This window comes from Vanessa atalanta, chromosome 17 (genome assembly GCF_905147765.1).
Source record: "Vanessa atalanta chromosome 17, ilVanAtal1.2, whole genome shotgun sequence".
Lineage (NCBI taxonomy): Eukaryota > Metazoa > Arthropoda > Insecta > Lepidoptera > Nymphalidae > Vanessa > Vanessa atalanta.
The window spans coordinates 3,758,741-3,783,860 of record NC_061887.1 but is presented as its reverse complement, the minus strand read 5'-3'; the positions used below and the strand labels follow the sequence as shown (position 1 = coordinate 3,783,860).

Below are 25,120 nucleotides of genomic sequence, written 5' to 3'. Positions count from 1 at the left end.
GGCTTCACTGAAATTTTGGACGTTGGTTTATACATTCTGCGTTAAGATACCTTACATGTTAAGACAATCACGTAAGTGAATTCGATGTTGCGAATTAAGTCATAACAAGACTGCTTAGAAAAGTCTATGCATAAAGTAATAATCATGCGTAATCAGAACACTCTTAAATATATCATAATAAAACCAATAATTATAATTAGAATAACTAAGATACATATTTAAAATCCTCTATCAAAAATAATTATAAATTACGTCTTGAATTCATATCAAGTTGCTATTTTTTTCTTAATATTTTTTGTTGATAGTGCCAATTGCCTTACAACTTTTTAATATCTGTATCATAGTAGCTTGATACCATTTTACTTATTACTTTATTTTAGTCTGTGCTTGAATTGTAGATCGTGGGATGGAGGAGAATAAATTGTGATTTGTGATTACAACACAATTAAAACAATTATGTCGCCGCATTGACTTGTGCGCGCTTTTTAGCTATATTTTTTTAGTATTCCGTAATCTATACGTTAGTTTATAATTTAACATCGTTGTTCTTTAGTTATATTTAATAGTTTTAGATAAATTCAACAATGAATTTAGTCAAGTAATAAAAAAATGTAGTTTTGCCTAGTGGTGGTAATGGAATCCTTCGAAGATTCAAATTGCCCTTCAATGAGCGATAGTTTTTCATTATACGAACGTTACATGAGAAGTTTTAACGTTATTAATAATTTTGACGATAATCGTCACGAAATAAGTGATCCGTCAAGTAATTGTGAGAGTTCAAATTCTAACAGTGGCGGTAACATCGACCTGTCTACTGTTATTCATTCTAACATAGATAAACACAGAGAATCGAGTAAACCACGATGCAGTTCATTACACTCAGTTCTTGATAATGCTGGTAAAATTATAGATCTAGAATTGGTAAAAGTTGATTCACCTTTTACTTCACCCGCAGCATCGCTGTCGGAAACGTCTTCAGCCACGAATCATTGTCTCAACGATAAGTCTGAAGTAATATCAGACGTCCCTGTAACCTCTGAGGAGTCAAGATCGGAAGGATTCAAGTCTGTATTCATAACCTCAACTATGGAAAATAGTAACAATGCGGTAGACAGTGTACCCATGTTTCGTGATGTGAAAAGTACAGAGAGTGTTTTCAAATTGCCAATTAGTGAGCTTTCTTTTAATGGTACTATTTTAAAGCACGTCCAGAAATTGAAACCTATCGTGGATCCAATTACAGCTCTAAGTACTGCCCGAAGTGTGTTAAATTTAAGTGACGAGCATTGTCCAGAATCTATTGGAAATAATGAGATTTTGTGTAATAATAGCAAAAAATCGGACACCGCAAGTGACAGTGACGATAAAAATACTTTTGAATCAATAAATACTGATAAGCTTACATCAAGTAGTGCCAGTTTACAAGAAGAAGAAGAAAATTCAAAAAAGGAACAATTGCAGATAGATGGAAATTCAAAATGGAATTTGGACCAGAGTTACTCCTCCCTTGATGCATCATATGATAGTGGAATGCGTTCACCTGACATGTTTTCTGATGAAGACGACATTGAACCAAGTCCACAACAAGTACCATTTTGGGATTTTCTAAAAGATTACGAAACATATGACAAGAGAAAAGTTAGAAAAATAGAGGTGAGATATAATTAAATTCTCCTTGTTTGGCTTTAATTTTTGAATCCAGAATATTATAATTCATTTAACAAAGGTCATGAATGAAACCAAATTTTAAATACATCTTCTATAAAAATATAATAGGCCACTTAAGAAACTGCTAGACTAATATACATAGCTCATCAGATACTTTCCATTTTAACTTCTGTTGGGCATTCCTGGTAGAAATTGCTCTGCATCTTTTTTGTTACCAACAAACAATTATTAGAAGTGATTTAAATTATATCTGATATGTGTATGAATAAAAATACATTTATGCCAGAAACAAAATGCTTTTTTTGCTTTTTAATTTTTTGTTAACATAAATTCTGAATAGAGTTGGTATGTTTATATTCCTATAGCCTATTCCAATGGATGTAGAAATAAAGATAAACAGACCTTAGATTTAGGTAGTACATGTAATTTGCTGATAACTCAGCTATATTGTGCACTACTAAGAGTTTATGATTAATATATATTTATTTATAATACAACACTTTCACATTTAACTATTCAATTATACTTTGAAAATATCGATAACAGTTTCGTTGACATTAAAAATGCTATTTTTTTTCACAAATCAATAGTGAATTTTACAGATTTATCAAGCTCTCGACCAATGGTATCATGTCAATTTGCTGTCAAATGTTGTTAATTTGGTTTTTCCTCTTGTGGTTGGAACAGAGTAAATAAATATAAACATAATTTCAGAAAATATTCATTGAAATTGATAAAATCTCTGTGGCTATGTCTGTCTCTGTCTCTTCAATACAACTAAGAGGTTTTGATTGTTTGTCACTACCCACAGATTTTAATAATCTGTGTACAAATTTTCACCACAAGCAGAGCAATGTTAAGAAACATTTATGGGATAAAAATTTATTTTTAAATTTGTTATCAGGAAACACTGAAGGGAATATTGCCACCACCATCCGTCACAACCCTAAGAACTGATGTAACACAGATGCTTAAGAAATACTACTGTTTCCTCCCAGCTTTTAATGAAGGAGAAAATTTAAATGTAGAAGCTAACACAATGACACCAACAAAAAAGGTTTCATTCATAAAAATACCCCCAGGGACCAGTAGTATAGATGATCTCCAAGAAACAGCAGTTGGTGTGGCGGTTGAAAAGTGTAAAGAGAGAAATGATAAATCAGAATTTGATGCTAACACCAGTGCAAATGATAAGAGTATTGAATTAAAATTGTGTTCGGGAAGTGAAGCTTTAGAGTCAGCTTGGCCGGATGTATTAAAATGCAAATACTACGATGTCTAGTGAGTTGTTTTTGCTATATAGTTTGATATTCTTTTTATTATTGATTTATTTATCTATACATATTTTACAATTCTTGGATATGAGAGTTTGTGTTAATTTAAGTAACTCCAAAAAAAACAGAATAGCTTGTGTAATACTTAACTTATTATAAATTATCAAAAAAGGTAACTGTAAAATGTTATTTGTAGCTTATAATTTATTTCATTTGTAAATTTTTTGAACTCAATTGTTAGTGAAGTTGAATGAAAATTTTGATTGATATTAAACTGTAATGATTATAATGAAAATAAAATGTTTTCAATACCATACAAATTGCTACTATAAATCTTTAAAAATACATATTAAAAATATATATAAAACTTCATTCAAACAGGTTGTTATAAGACTTTTTGTTACTTTATATTAGTTTAATATGATTTTGGATATGTATGGACTTTTATGGGATAAAAATAAATACCTATTCAACATCATTATACCGATATTATACTCATATCTTATCTAACCACAAAATTGCTTTCGTTCCATAAAATAAAAAACATATTTAAAAATGGAAAATAATCTACTATGATAAGTTTTATAAGGTATTTTATGATGTTTAATATAGTTGATAAATATGGAAATTGGGGACAAAAATAATCTCATCATTTATTGGTTAAATAACAATACTATTAATTGTCCTTTATCTATGTGAATTCTGAATATAAAATTGTTTCTCACTTTACAGTTATAATATCACTTCGTATTCGGAGAAGATTGAACAGCTGATGCAACGTTATGGCGAGAGATTCATTGGTGCTGAAACAGACACCAGTGTGAACATTTACTCTGGTGGTCTCCAGTCACCAAGCAGTGCAAGCAAACGAAAAGCAATGAGACTCAAGTAAGAATCTTGTATTATTCATACACATTAAATGTCACTTTTTCAATACTTAAAAACATTTACAAATTTTCAAAGGAATAGTCGTTCTGTAGCACATTTTCTCTTGTAATGTTCCAAAATAATAAATTCCTTTCAAGTAGATGCTTCAATCATAGTTTTCAATTATTATGTAACCTTCACATAATTATAGGCTACCTCTAAATAGTATTGAACAATGTCGCTTTCCGCTGTCTGTCCCTGTGTATGCTTAAATCTTTAAAACTACGCATCGGATCTTGATGTCGTTTTTTTGAGGCTTCTAATGTGATGTCGTAAATAAACACATTTTTTTAGGCATACATTGCAAACGCTAGCTGAACCCTTTGAGATAGATCAAAATAATGTAGTACAGTATTTATTGTACACCTTGAAAACGTCTTCAAAAAAGTCCGGGATGGTATATGCGTATCTCTAAGACATAACCCACAAAAATAATTTTTTATTCTTTACTTTTTACGAGAAATATTTACAAAGTGTTGTTAAGCGATACATCATTAGTCTTTATCTAATTAAATACATACCTTAAATACATTGTGCATTTAATATAGATCAACACGGCAATTAACAGCACGTAATTTAGATGGACATTTTCGAAGATATTACAGATTTAAAATGCAGGGACATAGCGGTTTGTATTGTCTAATGACAAAAACTGTGAACGTTGTTTTATATAACGATATTCTGTAGTATATTTAGTTTCAGCATCCGTGCGAAGCCGGGGTGGGTCGTTAGTAAATAGTATAAACAAAATAAAGGCTTTGTTTGTATCACTGCAATCTTTTTCTCAACCACTCGACGGATTTTTATATGGTAGAATTTTCTGATATAAAGAGCAATAATTGAGCGAGAAAGGTTTGGATATATACTTTGTAAATATTTTGTATACATGGTTAAGCTATGACGGTGTTTTGTGAAAAAAAACTATTTTGTACGCTTATATGGCTTCTTTTATCCTTTGGCTTTGCATAGACATGTTGAATAACTCTGCATTTTCTATCCCCAATTTTTACGGTGAATATTCAGAAATCGCGTCATTATACGAAACTTCACAACTGTGCGATTTTTAAGGCATCTTCTGCCTCGCACAACCACTCTGTGGAACCAGTCTTCGCTGGAAGTTTTTCCGAACCGATGCGTCTTGGGAACCTCCAAGAAAAGAGCCTACACACTTCTTAAAAGCCGGCAACGCACCAGTAAACCCAGTGGTGCAGATGTCCATGGGCAGTGTAAATTACTTTCCATCAGGCGAACCTCCAGCTCGTTTGCCACCTAAGTCATAAAAAATACACGTTATAAAATAAATATACCTATTAAACATTCTCTTGCTAAGCGCAAGTCAATACGTTTCACCCATTCAAAGCCGGGCCTGGTCGCAGGTATGCCTTTATATCAAGTCGGGTAAAGGTAGTATCGGATATTTATCTATCTATTGTGTATTTTTGAGACATAAAAGATATCAGGGAAAAAATTGTGAATAAAATTTGTAGATCTTATTTTTATCTGCAGACACCCAGACACGATATTGACTACCTGTAATAGTTAAGTTATAGAACATCATATTTTTAAATTATGAAAATATTGTGACTAACTTATTTACTGATCTGTGTAGGATGGCTCAAGTGAAGTCGCCGGGTCGTCGACTGTCTCACTTGGCGCGTCGTCGCCAAGCCTTCTGTAGCGCGGCCACTATCAACGAGAAGGCACAGTCTTCTACATCCAAGATGGTGCTCATCGATAAAAAGTAGGTTTTGAATACTTAACTTAATCTAAACTTAACTTATAATGTAATACAATAATCGCTTCTAATATTCATGTTTATATTGTATTTTGTACAAGCAAATTTTTTCCTAGAGAATTAATTTAAATAAACATATTATTTAGTTATGGCATGATTAAAAAATTTTTATTTTACTTCTCTAATATTATCTTTTCTCTAATCACATTAATATAATATAAATTATCTTTTTTAGCTTCTTCCCCCATCGAAAGCTGATAAACTCAGCAGAAAGAAAAAGTCCTCGAACTAGACGAACTCCCGGTAAGAAGACACCAGCCGGTAAAACTCCAGGTAAAAAGACTCCAGCAAAAACACCTAAGACAAAGAGCGGAGGGTCGAGTCGAAAGAAAGCTATGCGCCGATTGTTGATGGACTCCGACTCCTTAATAAAGAGCCAACCCTCACGAGAAACCTCTAAGAGAGCTCTGTTTATTAGTCCAGAGAATAAGAAAACTATACCAGCAACATGTTCATCAGTTCCTCACCAGGCAATGAAGTCTAAAAGAGCATTATTCGGATCACCCGTCAGACAAGCTGAAACCAAAAGCTTGGACGGTACCTCAAGTGATCACTTCTTGAAGAGGAAACGGGACTCCTTGGACGATATACCAGAAACCAATAGGAGTAAAATAGCAAAGAGTTTGTCTTTTGGAGGAGATACGATTAACCCTACACATTCATTAACATTTAATCGTCGAGCTTCGGAAATGTCAGCCACGAAGAGTATGGCCGAACTGAATGAGACACATAAGAAGGTAAATTCAATAGTTTCTTAGTCATTTATAGTAATAGTCCAGTATTGTTTTTATTGCAAAGTACCATTTTTGACTTATTTCTTAGTCGTCTGCACAGCCGTGGGACATTTAAAAGTTGTTGCGTCATATCATCTGTAAAAAAGAGATGAAGCGAATTCGATTCGTTTCATCTCTTTCCCTTTAACTAAGACAGGACGAATGTTTAATCATGCTCGATGGACTATAGCTATAGCTACGGTCGTATATATATTTTAGTAGGAACAAGAATAATCTTTATTCTTAATCGTACCTACACATATAACTGCTTAAAATTAAAGAAAAATGTTATACGTTAACGTAGTTATAGCACGTACATTCAAATCCATCACGTATCAAAGCGCCAACCGACAGTCGTTAGTTTCATCGATATTGGATTTCGTCACCCCGTCGCCCATCGACACCGACATCTGTCGATGTCAGAATCATGGGATAGCACTAACGGCCACACTGGCGACCGTTGCAGAAGCTGCTGTGGGCGGTGACGGAGGCGCTGCGGCTGCACGGCTGGCGCATGTCGTCGGCGGGCTTCCGCGAGAAGGCGTCGTCGCTGGCGCGCCTCACGCGCCGCCTGCTGGCGCTGGCGCCGCACGCCGCCAAGCTGGCCGCGCCCACGCTGTCCACGTCCGACACCATGTTCAAGTCATTACTCTTAGTATTCTTTTTCAATTAACATTTGTTTTAGGAACGATTCGATGACTTGTATTTAAGAAGATTATGCTAGTTTATTTACTACAGTGTAATTTCAACATATTCATATGATTTAAACATATTGGAAGTACACTCTGTTGAAAAATATAAATCACCACGATACATTGTTCTGTTTGATAGAGTCTGAGAGGTGGTGCATTGGCGTTGACGATGTAAAATAGTTAATAATTCTTACAGCGGCAATGACTAGGGGCGGTGATATATTCACCGTCAGGTGTCATTTGCCTAACCGCCTACCTCCATCATAAAAAATAATAATATACCTCACTATTATTTTAATATTTTATGATAATAAATGATATCCACGTTATTCTTCTAGCCAGAAATACCTGAATGATGATTATATTTTTGTAATAAAAAAAATATATTATTTCAGACTTGCTCGTCAATACGTATTCCCGATCATCCAAGGCCGTACAGTCGAAGAATGCTTTCAAGACGAGCAGATCAAACTCGCAAACGAAAGCAACAAGATATCCGGGTACATATCCGCAAGCGCCTACCAACTAATAAAATCAAAGCAAGTCACGTCGACTTTCACATCCCAAATCAAAGAGAACACATGCAATGAGAGCTCGTTGAAACAGGAACAGCCGAGAAGTGGTACCAAGAATGTACTGCAAGACAAATTAGTTAATATCGATACCAACTCGAATAGCAGCAGTGGCTTTAGCACGTTAGAAAAAGCAGGAGTTTACAAATCAAACTCTATGCCTTCGTTTGAAGAAGCGGCGAAAATGAGAGCCCGCAGGCAAATCAGTTTTGACAATGTAGACTTTCCTAAACGATGAAGTGTTTAATCTGTGCGTTTGATTTTTATTGACTATTATTTATTTTAAAAAAGAAATAAGTTTAAAACTCACAGCTTCTATAATTTGTGACGAGCATTTTATGTTTCTAAAAAAGCTTAACTTAAACAGTAATTTACAAAACTCATATGTACTTCCTTTTGAAATAATTATAACTTTATGTTGTTATTTAGCATGAATTATGAGGGTGAATTTTATACCTAGCTGACTTATGTTAAAGCCATCTATGTCTTCTCACCCAAAGTCATTTTTATATGACCGACGACTAACTGAATTCTACGTTATTGAACTTCATTCAGTCAAATTATTTGGAAACTGCAAAAAACTAAAATAAAGCAGCATCGAGTCATTTCAGTTTAACAGATCATTGAAACTTTTAACAGATTTAAACCCAGCATAGACTAATATCGTTATATATGGCTATTTTTAAACAGTATAATTGTCTCTCTGTATGTTATTTAATATCATTAGCTAGCTTTTGAGTGATTATGACATGTTGTATATATTGTTTATGGCATATATGTCGGACATAGTTATAAGTGTGAACTGTAGTCAATGTGTAGTTAGTACTTAAATGTGAATTAACATTAAAGATTAACAAACTATATTCTTATTGATCTGTAGTACTTCGATGGACTTAAGTGTAAGTTTCATTTATATTTTGAAACAATTACAATTGTGAATTGAATATACCAACAAATTGAATTAAATTTAATTTCTCATAGCACAAATATTTTCAGAGTTAATGTTGTGCAATATTATTACGTTGCTACTTTCCGTTGTCGACTGCTTTGCAGTAATATGTGAGTTCTTAATGTAAAAAACTATAGCACCACTTTGAACTGTAAAAGTTCTTCAAAAGTTGGCTGAGCAATTTAAGATCGTCGGTAATTAGTATTCTTACTCTCAGTAAAGCTAGCTGGAATAGAAATAGAATATAAAAAAAAGGAAACAGGTGTTTGACGTAGTTGTTGTATTTATAGTGCAAAAATAATGGCACGTTTGGTTTGCGTACAATTTCATACTTGTGGTGATCTATCTCTTTATATATATTGGTAGCTATATACAAACACATGTGCGTTAATGTTTTTTATATTAAAACTAAAACCAATTTTATTGAACAAAACTTATAATACTGAGTGGATATTGTGAAAACTGTCATCTGTACGAGTTTTAAACTTTAATTTTGTCCTCATACTCCTATTAGAACTTATTTTTTAGTACATAAATCCTTATCCTCCTTATACGCTGGCTGTATAAACACTTTAGTTAATATAAACGATTTGTTTTCTATAAGTCTAAGTACATTATAAATAATAATATATAGATAGTGTTGTGCGAACTGAAAAGTAGAAAATATTAAGTATGGACTCGACTAAGTAACTTTGTAAATGTTACTGTTTCTGAGTTTGATCTCAGGTCTAATTGTAAGAAATAAATTATTTTCTCCGAATTTTTTTTTTTGTTTTAATTATTAACTTACATCACTCTCACGAAGCCTTTTAGAATAAACATCATTTAGAATAACATTATGTATAATCTTGATCAAAAGCTCATAATTTGTAATGGAAATTCTGTAAATGAGACGGTCATTTGACAGAATTTCGTCCGATACAAGTAGGTTTCCTCGGGATGTTGTTTTTCACAGCCGAACAGGAGAATAATTACCAAATGAAGCACATGAACACAAGTGCTCTAACCAATGGGCCCTCTCGACTCTCTAATATAATTTTTTATCTTTTGGTTTGTTCATATAAACAACACGCATAGGTACTTAGTAAATACTTTATATAAAGCCTCGCTTTATAAATAAACACATTAGGAACTTTACATAAAAATATTTCATTTGAAATTTCTTATCAAAGTGATCACGATAAGATATGGACTAATAGACGCTAATTTGTTTGCTGTTGTGAGCACTACTAATAAGGTTTCTATAAAATGGGTTTATGTGAAACGAAATACGCTGGTCTAACCGAAAATATTTTAGAAGACTATGCATCTTTGACCTATCTGACTAAAGGAGAAATTTTACAGTAAGTTCATTTCGTTTGACAGTGGTTAACTGGTGGTACGCGAATCATTGGTTATTCGTACATATATTTATTAGCAATAATATTACATTATCTTTGATATATAACATATATTTTTGCATAATGTGGGATATTATCGTGGTTTTTATGGTAAACATGGACGCAACTAAAAAGAACTAAACTGAGTTGTCCCGTTATATGTAAAAAAACATCTAAACACTGAATTTGCATTTTGCGTTCTTATAAATATTTTTGCAATGTTTTCTATATTTTACAGGAATACATTTTAAATTGTGAAATATAATTAAAAAGACTACGTTATTATTTATAATTTATATTTCAGTTTAATGAAAAAGTTCTATTCGATCGATCCCGAGAAAATAGCTGCGAATTTTTCCCACAGAATAAAAAAGGAGGATATTATTAATAAGTTCGGTGTTTTAAAGGTGAGACTTACTTATACGTGCTGTACGTATATTTTCTTCTAAAAAGATTACACAAAATTGCTTTTCCACTTAAATTATTTTCTATATTAGTGTTCAGCATGCCTTGACTCCACATCTTGCCTTTCATGGCAGTGGTATTTCTCATAGACATCCTTCTTTGATCTTTGATATCATTCTTGATTTTTGTTTCCTACAAAAAATAATAAATAATATATTAAAAGACAGCGCCCTTCCAAATCGCATATCAATATATCAGTTCCACGTAGATATCCCCGTTCTTATATGTACATATAGTAGGTCTATCGAAAATAATTCATATTCTTTCGCGAAGACTTATCTTGAAAAGGAATCTCCTATTAACCGTATATGTGCGAAATACAATGAAATATTGAAATCAATACCTGGCTTCGAGATATTTCACGATCCACATTGTGCTTTTAGAAATAAACTAGCTTTAAACAAACTTTATTAATATGAGTATTTTATTTGTATTTACCAATAAAACTTATAAATATAAAATATGTGTATATTTTTAATTGACTATTATAAATATCAGTAAATGTTACTAAGTCTAAGTTTTTCATATTCAGTTAAACACATGTATATTGGAAGTACCTTTCAAAAATGCTTATGTAATAAATAAACAACATAAACAAATGCGTAAGACACTACAAATACATATATCGATCGATCCCAAGAAAATAGCTGCGAATTTCTCCCACAGAATAAAAAAGGAGGATACGTATTGCACCTTGTAATATTATCATCTCAAAATCTTATTTAGTAAAATAGACTAATAAAAGCTTAAGTAATTGAATTGAATTTGTTACAGAATAATCCGTTTCAAGATCGTCTGTTTCGAGTGTTTTCTTCTGAGAATGACGATTGCTTTTCGTTTGAGGATTTACTTGATCTCTGCTCTGCTATGAGTTCCGATTGTCCGACAGAAGTCAAAGCTGCTTGGGCTTTTAAAGTATTTGGTAAATGTGCTTTTAAATATAATAACTTAACAGTTAAACCTGTGCAGCAAAGATTAAATATAAGTGCATACATAGGTGGCTTGAGAGATATATGTTAGTATCTCACCATCCTCACGTTGCCTATTACTATTCTTTTATTAATTATGGTCTTAGTATCAAATGTGTCTTTAATGATCCGATGACGATTACAGATATTGATGAAGATAATCAAATATCAGTACAAGACATATGCAATATTTTGGACCGTTTGACACGGGATCCTCATAACCGTGCAAACTATCTAGACACAGAGTCTAAATTAAAAATAGCTAAAGTGGTAAGTGTGTTTTGTTTTTTAAAGTAAGTATAGTATATAACTAAATGATCATTATATTAAAAACATAGGTTTGGATATTTTTAATAGATAAAAAAACGTCACGTAAAAAGTAGTTAAAAACGAACGGGATAGAAGTGAAACTTCTTAAATATTATTATCTTTTTCTCTACTACTTATCTCACGTAACGAAACGTGTCTAAAAGGGAGAGGTCTTTAAAATTCTCGTCTAACTATCAATTATTGAATCGCCATTTCATAAGTTTCACTTCAGATCGTTGGCAACTTTATCAAATTCAAAGTCATCTTCCAACAATAAAATCATATATTTGTTGAATCATTCAAATTTAATTTAATTTTCAGATATTAGAAGAAATTAATCTAGACAGAAGCGGTAGTATCGGTCTAAACGAATTCAAGCTAATTCTCTTAAGATTACCTGAATTTTCGTCATCGTTTTATTTCAGGTTGTAAGGTCTTGAAAATAGTAGTTAATGTATCAAAAACAAATTATATCACTGAAATAAGAAGTACAGAATATCATAGTTTGTATTAACAAAAAGATATCAAGCATTCGCCAGAATTGTCTTCATTAATTGGATTCTTGTTTATCAGAATACTTAATTTTGATTCTAATCAGGTATAATATATATCACTTGAGTGTATTATAAGTGCTCGTTTTATTTTTATTATCATACAACAGATAACGCTCACAGTGTTTACTATATATGCGGTTATATATGTGAATTTAATAAAACAACATACATATTTATGTTAAATGGGTAATTTAATTACAAAATAGACATTATACAAAATATCGCTAGAAAATGTATACTGGTCATCTAACAAAGGCTTTACAGGCCGCTTTGTTAAAGCGTCCAGCAAGTGTGCGGTTCGGCAACGCGGGGAAACCACTGGTTCTTCCAGTGTTGCCTGGTAGCACAACTGGTTGCTTATACTTCACATGGTACATCGGGAACGATAAATATGTTCTGGAATTAAAAAAAAGATAAAGCTTATAAGCATTATATGAATTAAATGAAAAATTTTGAAATTATATGCACAATGATAATGAAAATCAATTTAGAAAATGTTTTAAGTAAAAATAGTTCTTATTACGGCGACATCTCTGGCGGACATTGCCACATGTATTCCGGGTCTTTAAAGTATAGCAAGGGATGATGAGCTTTTGGATAACCTCTATAGTAGTCCCTGTGTCGTTGACAAGCCTGAAAATCGATACCAATTGTAATGAATAGGCCGAGATCGGTTTATAAGTTTCATACAATAATATAAAATAATGTACCACATACTTCATAAAATGTTTCGATTTCGTGTTGTCTAGCATTGTCTACAAAATAAATATCCATTTATTAGAGTAAAAACTGAGAATTTTGTATTTGGCGCTTTAACTGTTAATTCTTATTACTTGACGTAATGTAATGTTGCCATATTATATCAATTATATAATTATATCATATTTTGTATATTTTTATAAATCTTCAATTGGTTTTATAGATCTATTCACTCACAAAGGCGCGTCTCTTAACGTTAAATTAATTATTTTTTAATAAAATATACTGAACAAATATCATCTATTTTTTTGCGAACTTTAAGTTTTTTTTTACCGACGGGCTTCTCTCACTCATACCAATAAATACGAGTGAGTGACGCTCGTCTTCATGTTTGATTTGATTTACGACAAAAACATGTCAATTACGGTTCATTGTAAACAGAAATTCAAAAGGTTAGGCATTCATTTCGAACGCTAAAATAAATGATGATAATGTCCAGGCAAGTTTCGGTCACGACGCGGCGACCTCTCCCAATAGAGTATATAGCTATGCATTGAAATAATATAGTACACACTAGTGCACTCTCATAACCCGACACTACCGGAGAGAGTTCTGATATAAAATCAACAGCTTTTGTTGAATAAAGTAGTAAGATTATCTATTTCTATTGTATTTGATTTAGTATAATATACTCTATATATATAGTATGAACTCCGTTATAATAATCAATATAATAGTATTATGAGTAATTAAAACAAGATAAAAATCTATAGTGAAAATAATACAAAATTATATTTTATTTATGTCTTGGACGTATGTAAGACAACTCTTCAGCAGGCCCGTCTTAATCCACTGTGCAGGGATTACAAAAAGTACAGCCGCCGCGCCGCCCGTTAGGTTGCGTCTCACCGATGATGATCGAGTTTTCGACTATATGTGAGGCGACCCAGGTCTCATAACAATATTTTGAGGGAAGGAGGTAGGGAATATCGCCACAACATGGTATGCACCCGTGGGCGTATTGTGTTTAAGACGGGGCAGCTCTTCAATCATGTCAGTTATACATACCATAACAATTCTCCATATACGTGTTTCAAGTACTGCAATAGAAAACAGATAGAGACGACGACACGATACTTACATCAAAAAAATTTTCTATTTCTTCTTGTCTTAGTATATCTTTAAATAAATTGTATTTAACCATTTTTGACTTTTCAAATTTCTAATATAATTTTCATGTATAAATTTAAGATGAAATATGTATTATAAATGTCAAAATTCAATCAAATAGAAAATAATGTACCTACTATTTGTTTTTAAAATTGATATTATAAAGTATAGTAAAACAAAAATATAATTTATGTTTTTAAACTTAAAAATTTGGAAATTTGGCACTAAAGTAATAGTTAGATTTTGGAAAAATATTTATTTATAAAATAAACAAAATATATTCAACAATATACACTATGAAATGAAATAAATACGTACAATAATTTAATGTTTTACTATAGTCAATTGCAACCAGAAGGGTAAATCAAAAATTAACAAGTGACATTGGATTATCGCAATATCGCAATATGGTCCAAATCTTAAATAATCTTAAATTCGCGAAAAATTAGTGTGTCTGAAAAGTATGTAATCGTATTTTCAGGGGTAAAGTTATTCTTTAGCTGGCAACTGTCTGATACTATTTGCTTTTTGCTGTCGTTTTACGTCTGTCTAACACAGAGAAACGTCAAAACAAAATTCTCTCAATTTTGTTTTACCATTTTTTCTTATCGGTATTAAATTCCACGACTATCCTGTAATGTGTATCTTAGTTCAAATTAGAAATACAAGAATTATTTTATGACGATATTTGGATTATATTAGGAATATAGATCAAACCCTCTTTGTTATTTTTGGTGTACTATTTTTGTCCGCTCTACATTCGCAGATTCGGTGCATTGAAATATATTTTGACGTCTAGCAAAGAATGTCTTCCTACAAGGTGAGTAATACGGGTTTCATTATCATTTAAGCGTAATTAGCATTAAAACTAATCGTTCTAGTCCACTTCCTGCTAGGTATTCGATATTTATTCCACTGTTCATACCACATGTGTAACTTCACTATTATTTTTAATTACACGAACTCAAATGCGCATGTTTCCTTATTTACTTTTTACTACGCGAAAGAAATATACAAAACTATACATAAATAATTGCGCTTGACCAACATATATGCTTAATATTAACAATGCTACTTATAAATTGTTTAATTGTTGCTTACATTATAAGAACATTAAGTATTTTTTAGATAAAATGTAGATACTGTGATAAAGTATTAAATATTGCTGATAGCAATTGACTATTAACTAATGTAACTAATATTTACTATCATTTATATAAAATCCAAGAATTAATGTTTATAATAATTTTAAAATTAATTTAACCAGATTTTAATGGGCTTTGTCTAAATTCTTAAGTTTAACACTTCTATAGTAGAACACTCTTAAGTTAATAGTAATATTTTTTTTTTGTTATAAGTGAATTGAAGTAGTTCTTTTGTTGTTTTTAACAATTACATGAAATTGTTTCTTTTGTTGTTGTTAACCCATTTAGAAAAATACATTAAAGCAAAGACCAATAAAGATTCTGTTTATATTATTGTCTGTAAATCTATATAATCACCAGGTAATAGAGGAAATCCTTAAAGGCTTAGAGTAAGGACATAACTGAAGATTTTATATTATTTATTAAATTGAAATTAGGAACAGGTGTATGCATGTATAAAAATTCTATAGGTGATTCATATATTAAATTAAAGACATTTGAATATTAAATAGGAGAATACTCTAAGTATGGATAAGATAACTACAATGACTATAAGGTAAGAAAAGACTTAAAAGTGTCAGAACAGAAATTGAAGATACGCCTAAGTCAAAAGGTGAATGAAAAATATCATAAGTGAATGATGATAATGACACTTAATTAATAGTCTAAAAGATAATCAAGACATTCATTCTTTTGTATTTATTTATTATTTACACTAAATATATATAACACTTATGTTTTACATACATATATAACTACTAAATTTATAAACAATACTGATCAATTAAGGTATTAACAGATTAAATACAAATAGACCAGAGAATAATAATTTATATAATTATTATTAATTACTGAACAACACTAAAAGAGATAGGCTTAATGCCAAATATTTTTTTACCACAGTCAACAGTACTAGCTACAATGAAACAGTAACTGCAGTAGTAAAAAATGAAAATCAAAGATAACCATTTTTTATTATTGATTGAACTTTTAAATTGATTGCGATGAATCATATAAAAGTTCATTGTACTCCTACATGACTCATTGACTGATAGCTTTGATAACAACCACACCTCATTTATATACAAAACTGCAGACAGTTTGATAATGGGCTATGTTGTCATGGTTCTGCCTCTATGGATATATTGTTTATTTGCAGTCTGTTTTGATTCTGGACATCCAATTAACCTTTGATTTGCAGCTCTGTAAATAATCAATCAAAAATTGGTAATGATTTATACATATATATAGTTTCTATAGTTATCAAAATATGTTGTATTTTCGTGTATATAAATAACAAATTTATCAATGGGTTATTTTTAATTTAATTAACAGTATTCATCCACATGTACTTATATATTTTTCACAAAAACTCTGAGTATTGTAATATAGAAAGCGACATTTTATAAGTGCTATTAAAGTACATGAATAAAGAATTTTTTAGAGTTGAAATTGTTGCTCTTATAAATGTTATATAATATGTACAACAAATTAAGAGACTTTTAAAGCATTGTTCAGTTGCAATTATAGTGCAGTTACGATTTTGAGAGGTGTGGCTACAAGAACTCTCTTATTTAATAATCACAATGAAATATACCGATATCAAATGATTGTTAAATATTTTTCGATAAATTTTATTATTTAGGTCTATTCCGACCTTGGTTCACGTGATTTTCTGATCCATTAGAAATATATTTATCATGTTTATATTCCTTATCATCAATGGATTACATTTAAATCTGTCCAGCGTTTTCATCGTCATGCGTGACGAAAGCGGAAAGAACACGTGGATTACAGAAGACGATTACGAATGTTAAATCCGGCCATGAACCACCGAGTTTATTCGATGTTCATTTAAATTCAGAGGTGATAAAACATCGTGAGAAATTTGTATCATGAATGGACATCGATAGCCATCAAGTCCAAATCTTTACTTCCACAGGAGAGGAAACATTTGCCCCGTCCGACATTTACGATCGTTACTTAGAAAATATTTACCTTTTTATTTGAATATCTTGTAATCAACATTAACAAATACAAAGAAACCCTAAAGCAAATGCTAAAACTTTAATTATATTTAACGAACGTCCACGTTACAGTTTCGTTATAAGTAGTTTTATAAATAGTTTCTGGGTTATAAATGATTTCCACATAAATAGTAATTGGTTATATCGAATGTATTTTCAGTTTCCACTCGGTAACATTACAATATTGTGATGGTTATGACTTCGTGCGTGGGGATGGGGGACACGGTGTTAAGGGAGCGTCTACCGGCCTTGTGGCGACGCATTGAGGACGCGCATTACAGTTATCTAGAGATCGATGATAGCCCTGAGAAACTACAACAGAAGAAGAAGCTAGAAGGTAGATCTTATTTATATCCTAACTTTTTAACGAATATTATGAATATATTAAAGTTTGTTTGATTGTTACGCTTTGTAGCATTAACTAATCAAACCATAAAGTCTATAAAATATTGTATATCCGTTGTCAGGGATGCAGAAAATGATAAAGGACAAATAACCAAATCCTTTAACTATTAAAATATAATGTGGATTATAAATTTTATGCTGTATATGCTGTTTTGTATATCTGTACTTTTATTTCTACCTTTAAAAGTCTTTGTACCGTTTTATAATTATTAATTTTAAAAAATAATACATTTTAATTAATACCGGTTGTTAATGGACGACTAACTATCCAAGCGTAATATTTTTTTTAATGATAAATTAAATACTAAATAACTCATATTTTTTTCATAACGCGCCTGAATAAGTATAACTTCGTAAAATATGTCTTATTCGTTCGACATACGATTATAATCTAAGCTCATTAGAATTCGTCTTATTGTTGAGAATGAGTAACAGTATCCATATATAGAAACTTTCGCATTCATAATTGTTAATTAACAGCGCCGAGATGGCTCACCGGTTAGAACGCGTGTCTCTTAATTGTGTATTGCAATTTCGAATCAAGACAAGAACCACTGATTTTTGATGTGCATAAATTTTCTGTACGCGTGTATGTAACTGTCATATAGGGTTGGGACGATGTCGATGAATAGCTGATGATGAGGATGATGGTTTATATTGGACTAAGTATGTTACGCTGCGATCGGGAAGCAATTAAAATTCTTATTACACCCCAAGTCGAGACGTGCGATTAGTATTGTATAATGTATTGCTTGTTTCTACTCTTATGTTTTGCTCGGCGGTGAAGTTATAGTTCTTGAGGGAAATCTCATTTTACCTTCACCTAAAAGGGAAAGGAGGTCTTAACCCCAAACGTGGGACATTAAATGTTTTACCATAATTAAAAGTATTTTTTCATATATTAGCAAGATGGCATTACTAAGAAGTTATGCACTAGAAATATGATCGCAACAGCGGTACTTATGGAAACCAACAAAAAAAATCGCACTCTAACTAGTATGATAAATTCGAAAATGTGTTGGTTTATTTGTTACGCTTTCATGTTTTAACTACTAAACTATACTTGTCAGCGGTACAGAATATAGTTAGGTATTATACTACGTCAGTTTACCAAATACCTGACTTCGTTTCAGCTGTATCAGCGTAACTATAGTAAGTATGGCTCTTTAAAAAAAAAAGACAATTATGTTATGTTTCATTTCAGGATACATCCTCGAATACTTAACTCTAGTGCCTCACGAATGCAAGTTTGGTTTAGCGGAAACGGGGAAGGTATTCCAGCGCACGGTTAACGAGCTGCCCGATTTCAGTGCCTACCGAGCAGGTATCGGCTGGGCCGCTATCGCTAGGTATGCAGGAAATTTGCTCGCACAACCCTGGCGCAAGGAGTATAGAGTTATACGAGTACGTATCTTTTATTTTTTATTTTATTTATAGCGGGATCGTTGACAGTTCGATGAATACGATCGGTCAAGGAAATTAGTTCCCCTATGAATGTCGCACTTTTCAAGTAGTTAGTAATTTTATTCGTCGTCCATATGCGGATAACTTTTATATATGTTTTTATTAAGTTCTTAGGTGGACGGGCTAAGGACCACCACCGCCCATAGACATTGGCGCTGTATGAAATATTAACCATTCCTCAGATGATCGCCAATGCGGCGTCAATCTTGGGAACTAAGACGTTATTTCTCTTGTGCCACTAAATTAATGAAAAAATATGCTTTTATTAAAATTGAAATACCGTCTTCTTAGGCGGGTACAAACATCTGGCGAGTCTATAATTTTCTCTTCAGAAGTTAACATTTATGAGATTTAAATAAGCCTTTTAACTCGTTAGCGATAATGCGGCGTTCTCGTTTCATAGGTGAAGCTCTTCAAAGGATTAGCCGCAATATATCCGTTAAATAGTATTGTTTTAATATTTGTAAATATAAATAGTTGCAATAAGATATCACTAAAGTTCTCGCTTACTACTTTGTCAGTTTGATTTATACGTGATATCGTGACATTATTTCACTACTGGTCTGTTATGTTAACAGTAGTACTTTACAGCCAAAATTGCATATAATATACTTTCAATAGTTATCGGAACTTTGAAAGTCAAAATAAAGTGTATATGAGTAGTTAAGTGGAGTAGCGCTGTAATATAAATAAAGATATATTAATCAAGATCTGTTAGTAGGGCACAATATAGCTGAGCTATTAGAAAATCGCATGGATTTCGTAGATCTAAGGTTTATTTATTCCTTCTTCGATTGGAATAGACTTGATATTTGGGTTATGACCACTTATCATAAGGTTCGTGTGCAATGCGTGTGTAGTAAAATACTTGCACCCAGTTGTAATGTGAATGTGATACCGGCTAGCTGTACTCGGGGTTCTACAAGCACGAGGTGGAGGCGAACCTGACGGGCGCGGAGAGCATGCTGGCGGCGCTCGGCTACCGCGCGGCGGGCGCGGGCCGCGTGGCGCTCGGCGCGCCCGTGTGCCCCGACATGGCCGCCGCCGTGTCGCGCGACGCGCTCATCGCGCACTGCGAGTGTCAGGTGACGTCTACGTGTTTAAATAAGTAGATATACGACGTCTATAGTAAGGGTACGGAAAAGGCTGCTGAATATAGTTTAATATTTTTTTACATGTTAATTGAAATTTATCGTAAATAACTTTTAATTTATATTCGTGTAAATATTGCTAAATATTGGGGGTAGACGGAACCAGTTTAACCCGACTTATTTCGTTTGATACCTTACTGTGAAATGTGAACTATTTGGTTTTATCTTAAATTTTATTTTGTTAACGTTTTACACACACACTTACGGCTGAATAATATTTATTGCACAAAGATCGGTTAACAAAAGTTAGTAAAATATGTTTAAGACACATTTGAAAATATTTAAAAATTCCTACAGATTATGTCACAAATCTGGGAGAGCGTGTGGGGCAGCGGCGCGCGCGTGTCGTGGGCGGACGTGGCGCGCGAGCGCAGCGCGCACGTGGCCGCGCCCGCCGCCGCCGCCGCGCGCCTGGCCGGCTACGCGGACGGTGCGTATCCCGCCTATCGCGCACATCCGCCGTCCTCCCAGAGAGCCGGCTCAGGCTAATTTTGTTAACAACATCGAATATAAAAGTTCTTTAACCACCCGTCTGGTGGTAACAGACCAGTCCGCGAGCTTTAGCACGACGAAGGAGCAGTTAAACGAGTACTAAAAGTCTGACAAATTATTTTGTCGCTGAGTTTTCAATTTCCGCCGTTAATTTACCTTAAATTAATGGAATAACAGCGTATGAGTAATTACACGCGATGCGTGTTCAATAATAATCTGATTTAGAATTTTTTTAATGATTTATGTTAAACAGTACGTAATAAGTCGTTGTATATTTATTACTAAATTGTTTTGCCAACAGATGGTGAAATTTATTCAAACATACCAATGACAGTGTCAGATTCGCATAGAAGACCTAATGAATCTCAATATCCAGTGACGTCGCAGTGCAATTGTTCTGAACCCGTGGAAGAGCCCGTTCAACCTATAATAAATCCCTATATGTTACCTACAATGGTACCGTCACATATGATGTATCCAATGCCTCATATGAACCCCGACATACCAGTCACAGTGCCTCAATGTAATCCAGTATCGATGATGACCCCGTATGGGGCCGTGCCCTACTACTACCCTGTTCAAGCTCCGTACATGATTCCTACACCGGTCTATGCACCTATAAAGCACGCAACAACTGTACCAGTAAATGGCTATCCTATGCCTCAATATAGGTATCCTACTGTACCGACAGCTCAACTCATAGAACTAGAAGCACCATCTGTGTATGAAAATGGAAAATTTGAACGTCATCCAGAAGAAAGAAGTCATAGAAAGAGCAAGTATGCGGAAGGGTCTAAGCGTACATCGAGGTCTGGCTTTAGTGACGTTTCATTACCTAGTTTGCCTCGTTCAGACACACAACCGACTTTAAGTAAAGCAAAGGAAGACGGTATGGGTACATACGAAAGTTGGGACTATGTTTTCAGAAATCTATCAAGTAAAAATCAGGACGGGGATAGTAGGAGTGGATTTTCACAATCATTGGACAGGGATTCGAGAACGCTTGACAGGTTAGACCGAGAGGAAAGGAGATCGAAGTACCAACCGACGACGCTTGATTTAGAAGATGGTCTTCAAGCCTTACACCTCGACAGATCTTACGACGAAGAGGTTTATAGAACGGCGAAGGTTAATGAGAATTTGATGCGGTTGAAACTGGAACAGGAGCAGAAAAGAGCAAGACAATTAGCAAAGAAGCAAATTGAAGAGAAAAAAACTAAGAAAAGTTTAGAACCCATCGGTAATCCAAGAGCAGATGGTCTAGTTACTCTAAAAACGGCACCTGATAAAGTTAAACTATTGACTAAGAAGGATATAAAAGATAGAAAAGATGTGATCAAGCAACAGAATAATGTTAACGGTTCGGTGCCAAATACAGCTGAAGTTAAAAAAGTAAAGAAGCCTACGAGACTGGTGGCAGCGGAAGTTGACAAGATGAAATCAAAACCGACAGAAAACGGCGTACACAAATCAGGTCATAGTTCCAAGAGTGCCGCAGGTAAGATTATCTCTTCTTTTCCTTAATTTTATATCAATCAGAAATATATCACATCTAATTAACATAACGTTATGTTGATAAGATTTTTAAATATCTTTACGTTTTTTTCAGTATCCAGCGGTCACCAATCGAATTACAATTTAAAGGCGCAACTAGTCGTCTCACTGGACGAACCTGATTTCACACGTCGATCGCCCCCGAAGCATCAGAACGGTGAACGCGAACGATCTTCGAGCCGAGCGAGTAACGAGAGAGAGAGACAACAAGATAACCAAAATGAGATGAAAAAAGACAAGTGGCAGTGCGGTACGTGCACGTATTTAAACAAGAACTCCTTAGTCGCGTGCGAAATGTGCGGGAAGTCCAAAAGAGGCCCCGAGATCGAGCCCCTGACCTCGGGGGGGCGGGAGTGTCCCGCGTGCACGTTAGTCAATAAGAGAGACGCCAGGGCGTGCGATGCGTGCGGGACGAGCTTAGAACATTGCCCGACGTACATATGAACCCTAAGGTTAAATAAGGATAGATATATATTGGACAGTAACGCGCGAAATTGTGATAGATTTTTATTATAGAGACGAAATAACGATAGAATTGGACAAATGCGCAAAATTTATGTCTGTTTAAATTCATAAGAAAATATATTTAACGAAACGATGTCGAAAATATTTAATTTATCAGATCTGGACGTAGGAGACGAGGCTTGTTTTAAAACTATCTAAATGGCTTAAGATTATAATTATTTCTTATGTCATCGTGTCTTGCCTTGGGCTATGTAAAAATTAAGCAAAATTTAAAATATAGGGCCTAAATAACCTTCTTTAACTATAATATTAAGATTTTAAATATTGCATTATTTTGTATGTGAATGGGCAATAACGAATATATTTTTTATGTCTGTTCCTGAATATGCTATAAAATTTTAAATGATACAATATCATTTTGTTATTAATGCCATTATTAAAAATATATTTAAAGTCATGCCTAATATTAATGCATTTTAACATTGTTAAAGTATGTTTTTTTTTTAATAAGTTGCATACATAAATAAATTTATTTGTCAATTTCAATAATATAGGACATTCCTAACAAATTTACTGTACTGTGGGTCGTAGCTGATGTTTTATATATTTCTCAAATCGGAGTGCTATTTTTATTAGCGCGTTCAATCAAACTCTTCAGCTTTACAATATTAGAATAGATATAGCTAAAATGAGTTATGCTTTTATTTCTGATATATTTAATATTGTCAATTTCATCGTTTTTGACTAATAAGGGTATGACTTAAATCAATAATAAGATGTTTAAGTACAGAAGTGGGTGTATGAATATGAATGTATACGTTTTGTTTACACTGCAATTACATCGTACATACATGAATATTATCTTTATATAGACTATTTTGTCGTGACAGACGTCCTTGCAAGAAGTAACAAAGACCCATTATAAAAATCAAAAGCCAATTTTCAAATGATTTTATGTTTATTATTCAGAACACTAGTATGAAAGATTTTCATACAGAATTTAATTCTTTTAACCTTTAATGGGTACATTTTCTCAATTTTACAGCATGAAAATTATTCTTTTGTCTTTGTTTCCATTAGCTTTCGGCTCAATGGCCAAATGGCCATTTCAAGTCCTAAGTAGTTATACAACTTGACTGAAAAAACCTATTTGACATTTGTCGGAAAATATCGGAATTTTTGGAGGAAAAATTAAAGTGGATATCAGTAGCGGAATAGTGTTGTATTGTATATAAAGGTATAGCACCCGAGACCTGTTCGTAGTGCTTCATATAGGAGAGCTATTTGCAACGCGTGAAATATGTAAATCGAAGGTTTGTTTGTATTTACTCCTCCGATTGGAATAGGTTTGTTAGTTGTTGGTTGCTGAATTTGCTTTCGTATGTCGAATTTTGGGATTGTATTATTCGGCGTCTTCCTCGATTTTTTTGAACATGTTTCGATCACAGTAATCATGATAATACAATATTAAAGACAGAGTCAGACTCAGCATTTTTACCGTTATTTAATTTGACCTTAGATCATCCGCGTACGTCTAATAATGTATTTATATTAATTTGTTACATTTTTTTTTTATGTAATATTGTTATTTTTTGTTGCATTTGCTCACTATTTCGTGTATAAAATTAACTCGGAGTGCCAGATACAGGTTGAATCTATTTATTGTTGTAATATTTTATTATTTATTTTTTATTTTTAACTCGCTTTAACAGGGTAAGATTTGTAAAATACAGAGAATTTATTTGGTTTTGTTTGAAATCTATTTATTAAGCCACGTTCCGGATTGCACCCTCTAGTTGTATGTAAAGTAAATTAACTACTATGACGTCAGATCGTAGTTGTATCGTCTAGAGAGTTCAATTTAGGATATCGCAAATTATAATGATAGTTAAAAATTAAAATGTTCATGTTAAATTAATCTTGAAAATACATTACATGGTGTTCGGTTATTCGCCTTCGAAAATGCTTTAATACTTAGTCGATACACGAGATTTAGTTTATTTGTTTACATAATAATATATAAAATTATAATATGTGTATATAGCCGTTAGTATTTGTAAATAAATAGTTAACAATATATGTATACAAGCAGATATAGTCATTGAAATTGAAATGATGTATAAAACTAACGATTAGGTCATCATTGGCGGTGCATTCGTTAAAACGTTAAGTAATTTTATTGTCACATTTTACAAAGTAAAAATGCACTGTAAAGGTAGAAAC

The 25,120-nt window shown here is 32.8% G+C and overlaps 4 protein-coding genes across 6 annotated transcripts; 3 read left to right on the top strand and 1 right to left on the bottom strand.

Moving 5' to 3' along the window:
* Positions 1–403: 403 nt before the first annotated feature.
* LOC125070456 lies at positions 404–9,410 on the top strand. Of its 2 annotated transcripts, XM_047680341.1 has the most exons (8): positions 411–520; positions 956–1,653; positions 2,573–2,949; positions 3,675–3,830; positions 5,479–5,610; positions 5,840–6,401; positions 6,904–7,079; positions 7,525–9,410. In XM_047680341.1, the coding sequence occupies exons 2-8, from the start codon at positions 1,087–1,089 to the stop codon at positions 7,937–7,939; spliced, it is 2,385 nt and encodes a 794-aa protein (XP_047536297.1). In that variant the 5' UTR covers positions 411–520; positions 956–1,086; the 3' UTR covers positions 7,940–9,410. The 2 variants fall into 2 exon arrangements, with proteins under 2 accessions (XP_047536296.1, XP_047536297.1); XM_047680340.1 differs by having other exon boundaries at positions 404–1,653.
* A 448-nt stretch (positions 9,411–9,858) lies between these two features.
* LOC125070394 (calcium and integrin-binding protein 1-like) lies at positions 9,859–12,472 on the top strand. Its single transcript, XM_047680247.1, has 5 exons — positions 9,859–9,993; positions 10,334–10,436; positions 11,269–11,416; positions 11,608–11,732; positions 12,093–12,472. Exons 1-5 carry the CDS (start codon positions 9,899–9,901, stop codon positions 12,201–12,203), a joined length of 582 nt encoding a protein of 193 aa, XP_047536203.1. The 5' UTR covers positions 9,859–9,898; the 3' UTR covers positions 12,204–12,472.
* A 42-nt stretch (positions 12,473–12,514) lies between these two features.
* LOC125070395 lies at positions 12,515–14,266 on the bottom strand. Of its 2 annotated transcripts, none has more exons than XM_047680249.1 (3): positions 14,166–14,266; positions 12,849–12,958; positions 12,515–12,721 (listed from the first exon to the last, which is right to left on the bottom strand). In XM_047680249.1, exons 1-3 carry the CDS (start codon positions 14,226–14,228, stop codon positions 12,568–12,570), a joined length of 327 nt encoding a protein of 108 aa, XP_047536205.1. In that variant the 5' UTR covers positions 14,229–14,266; the 3' UTR covers positions 12,515–12,567. The 2 variants fall into 2 exon arrangements, with proteins under 2 accessions (XP_047536205.1, XP_047536206.1); XM_047680250.1 differs by lacking the exon at positions 14,166–14,266 and adding an exon at positions 13,043–13,142.
* Positions 14,267–14,698: 432 nt separating this feature from the next.
* On the top strand, positions 14,699–23,213 carry LOC125070508. The gene is made up of 7 exons (XM_047680403.1): positions 14,699–15,014; positions 17,527–17,703; positions 18,976–19,175; positions 20,141–20,320; positions 20,684–20,816; positions 21,180–22,376; positions 22,488–23,213. Exons 2-7 carry the CDS (start codon positions 17,556–17,558, stop codon positions 22,874–22,876), a joined length of 2,247 nt encoding a protein of 748 aa, XP_047536359.1. The 5' UTR covers positions 14,699–15,014; positions 17,527–17,555; the 3' UTR covers positions 22,877–23,213.
* Positions 23,214–25,120: the final 1,907 nt, after the last annotated feature.

Excerpts from the sequence above, each read along its gene's own strand:
- LOC125070456 (XM_047680340.1), top strand. The coding sequence starts at position 634 with ATGGAATCCTTCGAAGATTCAAATTGCCCTTCAATGAGCGATAGTTTT. Across the intron at positions 1,654-2,572 it reads GAAAAGTTAGAAAAATAGAG|GAAACACTGAAGGGAATATT; the intron begins GTGAGATATAAT and ends ATTTGTTATCAG. Across the intron at positions 3,831-5,478 it reads CGAAAAGCAATGAGACTCAA|GATGGCTCAAGTGAAGTCGC; the intron begins GTAAGAATCTTG and ends TGATCTGTGTAG.
- LOC125070394 (XM_047680247.1), top strand. The coding sequence starts at position 9,899 with ATGGGTTTATGTGAAACGAAATACGCTGGTCTAACCGAAAATATTTTA. Across the intron at positions 10,437-11,268 it reads ATAAGTTCGGTGTTTTAAAG|AATAATCCGTTTCAAGATCG; the intron begins GTGAGACTTACT and ends AATTTGTTACAG. Across the intron at positions 11,733-12,092 it reads AATTAAAAATAGCTAAAGTG|ATATTAGAAGAAATTAATCT; the intron begins GTAAGTGTGTTT and ends TTTAATTTTCAG.
- LOC125070395 (XM_047680249.1), bottom strand. The coding sequence starts at position 14,228 with ATGGTTAAATACAATTTATTTAAAGATATACTAAGACAAGAAGAAATA. Across the intron at positions 12,959-14,165 it reads AAATAGAAAATTTTTTTGAT|GCTTGTCAACGACACAGGGA; the intron begins GTAAGTATCGTG and ends ATCGATTTTCAG. Across the intron at positions 12,722-12,848 it reads TGTCCGCCAGAGATGTCGCC|AACATATTTATCGTTCCCGA; the intron begins GTAATAAGAACT and ends TTTTAATTCCAG.
- LOC125070508 (XM_047680403.1), top strand. The coding sequence starts at position 17,556 with ATGGTTATGACTTCGTGCGTGGGGATGGGGGACACGGTGTTAAGGGAG. Across the intron at positions 19,176-20,140 it reads AGGAGTATAGAGTTATACGA|CTGTACTCGGGGTTCTACAA; the intron begins GTACGTATCTTT and ends GATACCGGCTAG. Across the intron at positions 22,377-22,487 it reads TAGTTCCAAGAGTGCCGCAG|TATCCAGCGGTCACCAATCG; the intron begins GTAAGATTATCT and ends CGTTTTTTTCAG.